The 5,769-nt window shown below is 43.7% G+C and overlaps 1 protein-coding gene across 1 annotated transcript; it reads right to left on the bottom strand.

The window, feature by feature from the left end:
• Window positions 1-848: 848 nt before the first annotated feature.
• On the bottom strand, window positions 849-4,687 carry mafba (MAF bZIP transcription factor Ba). Its single transcript, XM_028583953.1, has one exon. The coding sequence runs from the start codon at window positions 4,185-4,187 to the stop codon at window positions 2,958-2,960; it is 1,230 nt and encodes a 409-aa protein (XP_028439754.1). The 5' UTR covers window positions 4,188-4,687; the 3' UTR covers window positions 849-2,957.
• Window positions 4,688-5,769: the final 1,082 nt, after the last annotated feature.

Here is a 5,769-nt window from a genome sequence, read left to right as displayed (position 1 = left end):
GTTTGTTGATATTTTTGTGTATCGAAGTCACAAATGTGTTTTAACTCTTATTTGAAAAGCACATTTAATTGAAATCCCCGAACTTGATAGCCTACTGTGTGCGCATATTTTAAGAAGGAATACAGACTTCTGCACGCGTGTTGACACATGGCTATCATAAATTCCATTAATGTTAACCATAAAAATATCACACCCGCAGGCGCGCACAAGGGATTATATTAAAGCTGAGGTCTGGCTCCGCTGATCATCACGCGACAGGGTCGGACTTTATGTAAGACTCAAATTGTGTAACAACCAGTCGGATTGAACCGTTTATTGTATTCAAAGCCATGCACCCAGAAGACGCAAAATAGTTTTACCACTTAATGTAAATCTGAGATTTCCATCTCTTCTCCGGCGTGTTGCAAGGTCAAAGATCTCCTTTTACCGTGCGCTCTTGTGACGGCGGGGTTTCTGCAGAAGTCAGCATGCCAGCAGAGGCCAGCAGCATGTATAGGAATCTCCCTGCAGCGCCACATAAACGACCAGACCCGGTGATTTAATCACAGTAGGCCAGTGGGCTTTGATCCAAAAGTTTCCTCATCATTCTGAAGTCTGAAAATAAAATAAAGGCAAAGGACAAATGGCATTGACGCAATTTAGCGAATAAGTTCTTGATGAAAAAAAATTGTTCTATAGCTCTGGCTCTATTTTTCCTTGGCAGGAAGTGAGTGTGTTCAGGCGCTACTATCGCTGTAGTGTGTGTGTGGGATTATTAATTACTGGTAATATGTCACTCCACGCCTAACTTTGTTATTATATCACAGATATTTCCTATGGCGGCAGAAAAAAAGTCTGAGAGGTGATTATTGCCATTTCACTGACTTTAATAAGCAAAATAGGAAACAATTTCTTCCAAAAAACAACCAAAAATAAGACAAAACAGAAACCAGCCTGAATGGAACAGTTCAATTTTAAGTGTTTAACTATTATTCATATAAACAGGATTGAAAAGTGATCCTCATCATCGCAAAGTAGTACATGGAATAGGTGAAAACAAAACAACAACCCGCTGCTGCAGTTTCAGTTCGATTTCAACACAGTTGAATCAGAGACAAACCAAAGATTCTTAAATGCATGACTTTTCAACAATAGGTTCAAATGCAAGCACCATGCTTATTCGATATGATCTGACAGTTTGTTAATTTAAATCATTAAAATAAAAAACTTTTAACTATGCATCTGGCCAGCAGAACCAGAATCATCAAATAATAATAGAATAGACAAAAAACGTATTACATAACATAAACATTGTTTTCATTTTGAGAATTTGCACAACCTGAATCCCCTTTTTTACTGACCGGCAGGAAAAAAATCAGGAAAACACAGAACATTAATAGTCAAACTTTGTATTAAAATGCTCGCGCTATTTACATATTAACTCTACACAAAACCCCTGACAAGTAAGTTGTTGTTTCTAAATATTGTTAAAAATATAAAATCATATTGGGCTCAGTGTAATATGCTACAGGTGGCCGCCAATCGGAATGAGAGGTTTAGTCTGGGTTTGATGTCTGTTAAAGAGTTAATAGAAAGGCAGAACATAACTGAATTAGTGGCACAAAAGCCACGTTGAATTACAATGACACAGAGCACTAACCCACATTGTGTGTGCTGCTAAACTATGTAGAAAACGTGTAACCTCGCCTTAATTCTGTGCAATCTGGGTCCAATAATATTGTGGCCACGTGTTTGTCTCCTGAGCCTCACAGAACATGTGTCCAAATATCACTCTTAAAACTTTGCACTGTGCGGAATAATATCACAATATAGTATCCTAGTATGTCTTCCTGGAGGGAGGTCTGCACAAACTTCAAAATGAAAACTTGCAAATCATCATCCAAAAAGTGCATTTGACACACAAAGTTTGTTGTATTTAAATGCAACAGAAAAAAATGCACTCCTCTCAATCAACACCCCACATGATAAAAAAAAAAAAAAAAAAATAAAAAATAAATGGAATAAAAACACAAAACAAAGAAAGAAAGAAGTTCAAACCAGCCTCCTCAATCTTGTTGTGCAGTTTTGCGGTTGCCTAATATTTACAAGCTCAAAGAAACCCACACCATATGATACTGCACCGGCAGTCCTGCTGTTCTGTCCCCGCTGCATTTCTCTAACCCCCCAAAACTATGGAGAAGCGCAGATCAACAACATGCTCTTAATATACACGAGAAGATGAAAGTACAAAATAGAAATTATTACCGTACATGTCCAGCATGCAGGATTAATATTTAATGCAGATTTTTTGTTTCAATATATATTCGAATATAACCAAGCAGGCAATAAATCAATGAGATGTTGCATAAAATGTCCCTCCCGTGTTGGGTTAGTAGACAGAAGTTAAATTTGCATAAAGTGGAGTCTTGCTTTTGGAATTTTTTCTCAGATTACGGGCCCACTTGTCGAATGTGAGTCTCGTGTGTGTTGCAGGCTGCGAGGCCAGGCCTGCTAGTTGTTTCATAACAATGCCGTCATTTTGGAGAACAAAATTACAAGACAACGGCCTCGACGCCATCCCACATACTTACAGATTATTTCAAAGCTGTATAGCCTCAAAGGAAGAAAAGTAAAAGTTCATCAGCCGATCCTCTTCGTTGAAGAAGAAAGAAAAAAGTATCTTCACTACAAAGCAACTAATCTACAAAGATGCTGCGACTGGTCAGACACTCTACATTGCTCTTTGTATCTCAGTTGACACGCTGATGGAGAGATGATTATATATGAGAATACTATTTGGATGGATTATTCTTCTAATATGAATATAATTGTTACCGTTATTAGTATAATCATAAACAGTATGGGAGGTGTGGATTATTATCGTTTGTTCATCGGCCAGTCAGTCATTTGTGGAGAAAGGAAAGGTGGAGGGCAAAGTTTGTTGTGATGGGGGGTTCACAAGAAAAGGCTACGACAACTCACATGAAAAACTCTGGTGATGAAGGGTTGTCACTGGTTGAGCCAGCCTCGCGGAACCCGTTACTGGCCCCTGACCCGGTCAGTTTCTCACACTTGAGTTTGTAGGCGTCCCTCTCTCTCGCCAGCCGGCTGATCTCTGCCTTCAGCTGCTCCACCTGGTTAATCAGCTGCGTCTTCTCGTTCTCCAACACGTGCTTCTGCTGCACCCGCTTATACCGGCAGGACTGCGCGTAGCCCCGGTTCTTCAGGGTCCTCCGCTTCTGCTTGAGGCGGATGACCTCGTCCTTGGTGAAGCCCCGTAGGTGTCTGTTGAGCTCCCTCACCGACATGGACACCAGCTGATCGTCGGAAAAGCGGTCCTCCACGTTGAGTCCGCTCCCGGAGCCGTGGTGCCCCGCCGACTGGCTCAGGTGGCCGTGCGGATGGTGGTGATGGTGGTGGCGGTGGTGATGGAGCGACTGGTGGGAGTCTGGGGAGACCGGGGACGGGCTGTCGGGGTCCTGGCTGTGGTGATGGTGGTGCTGCTGGCTGTGTGGGTGGTTGTGTCCGCCCGGGTGTCCGGACAGTTCATCGGCGTGGTGCGGGATGGCTCCCGCATATGGGTGATGGTGCTGCTGGCCGTGGCCGTGGTGGCTGTGATGATGATGCGGGCCCCTGTAGCCCTCGAAAGCGCCTTGCTGCTGCAGCTGCTGTTGGACATGCGGAGGCGGAGGGTGGCCGTGAGCTGTGGCTCCAATCAGGGCCTCCACTGCGTCCTCTGGGGTCATGCTTAGCGTCTGCGGGTCTATCTGCTGGTGGTACCCGGTGTTCGGCATCCAGTACAGCTCCTCTAGGTGGCTTTTCTGCTCTGTGGGGCTGAAGCTGGGTGAGGAGGGCACCGAGCTGCAGGGTGTACTGATGGGGGTGGACGACACAGAGCCTTGGGGTTGGAGGCGGTTACACTGGCGCACCCCGTTGCGCTCCAGCCCGGCCAGGCCTTCCTTCTTCACGTCAAACTTCATCAGGTCAAAATCATTGACATATTCCAGAGCCAGAGGGCTGCTGGGTAGCTCCGGGCCCATGCTCAGCTCTGCACTCATGCTGCCGTCGCGACTCTTTTGCAGATACGCAAAGGTGCTTGCGAGCGTTGCAAAAACTGGCTTGTTAAATAGTGTCTCTTCTCTCCTTTCTTGTTTCATGCAATAGTTCTTTTGGCTCCTCCACTGCTGTGCACAGACTTGCTGTAGCATGAAACAGCGTGTGATCGGTGGGAAAAAAAAGGAAAATGAAAAAGTAGTCGAGGAAAACTTTCACACTATGCTCTGCACACGGTTTGCGTCATATAGCCTACTTCTGCTGGGATAATCTGGCAGAGAGACCAGACGGGAGGTAGAAAGCAATGCGTCTCAGTGCAAAAGTAAAAGCTCAGTCCCTTCAGTAGAAGTGTACTCGCACACAAAAACAAGATAAATAATAATAAAGGAAATACCACGTCTGTTCGCTGATACGGGCACCAGTCCACGTTGCGACTTCTTGGTTGTAAGTCCTTTTTTTCTCCAGGAAAATAATAGGAGCAAATAAGCAGAGTAAATAGGGCGTCTGATTTTCGCTGAGACGCAGCTTTTCCAGCTCTGCACCGCAGAGATTTAAAGGCTCGCCTCTCTTTCTCTCTCCCACTCAGTGGTATCCAGCAGACTGCGCTTGGAGCCAGCCAGCGCTTTATCCCTATAGCGCACCGTGACGTCGAGCTGAAAGGCTGGCTCCGTTGCGCTCAGCTCTCCAATGGGAGCAGGACTCTGCGCAGAAATAGAGGAAGAGAAGGAGGAGGAAAACAGAGGAGGGGGGCGCACGATACAGTCTTGACAGCTACAGTCAGCTGACCGACTTCCCTAAGAGCAGAAGGTAGAGAGAAATGCCTTTATACTTCATGGACACGACTGTGGTGTAACGCACTGCTCCTTGTCTTTCCTCGTGACAGTTTGTAGTGTAACGTGAGTGATTTACAGGCTGTGAGTTCAATGACAACTATCTAATAGCACGTTTAGGGCACAAACCCCCCTTAGAAAACTTAAGATATTAACAAAATGTTAATGGTTTTTAAGTGTAAAAGTTGATATAAATTGGAAATCCTAGCTTCTTCTGTTCTGGTGATAACAGTTGTTTCCAAAATGCACCTTGACTTTTCCAATTTTCCAGAAATCTAAAAGAAACAAAGGCAGTGCACATGAATCCCATAATTTCGCGATAATGCTATTTGCAATGACAGAGCTTTAAACAACTTGATTTTAAATGGCCTTTTACTTATTCAATCGCTTTTTGCAGTAATATATGTTTCAATTCTTTCAAGTTGACATGCGATTTCAAAACCAATCACCGTATGCTATCTGCCAGCAGATAAAGATCGAGGTAATAGGTTGAAGTTTTTAACAGTGTTGAAAAGTGAAATCTTGACCTTTCTCGCAAACAAGGACACATAACGTTATTGTGTTACTCCGCTCTTAATGTTGCAGTCACAAACACGTGGCTTACAGTCAGATTTGGAAGTTTAGAATAGGCCTATGTTATATAGGCCACAATGGAGAATCATAATATAATCCTGTACAAATCTTTGTATAATTTATAGGCCTATGTCTGTGATCCTCAATATTGACTACATATGGAGACCTTCTTGCACCGAACTTCATAGATGAGAATTTAAGCAATAATATGACCACAGCACTCCTGTGTGTATTTGTATAACCCTGTGTTAGAATCATTATGGGTTAAGTGTATTTTTTTTCTGGTGAAAGTAAAGTTGACTTTGTTCCAAGCCTGTTATTACTCCCGGATTCC

The sequence above is a fragment of the Perca flavescens genome, chromosome 7 (genome assembly GCF_004354835.1).
Source record: "Perca flavescens isolate YP-PL-M2 chromosome 7, PFLA_1.0, whole genome shotgun sequence".
Classification (NCBI taxonomy): domain Eukaryota; kingdom Metazoa; phylum Chordata; class Actinopteri; order Perciformes; family Percidae; genus Perca; species Perca flavescens.
This window is presented reverse-complemented; position numbering and strand designations above follow the sequence as displayed.

Excerpts from the sequence above, each read along its gene's own strand:
- mafba (XM_028583953.1), bottom strand. The coding sequence starts at position 4,187 with ATGCTACAGCAAGTCTGTGCACAGCAGTGGAGGAGCCAAAAGAACTAT.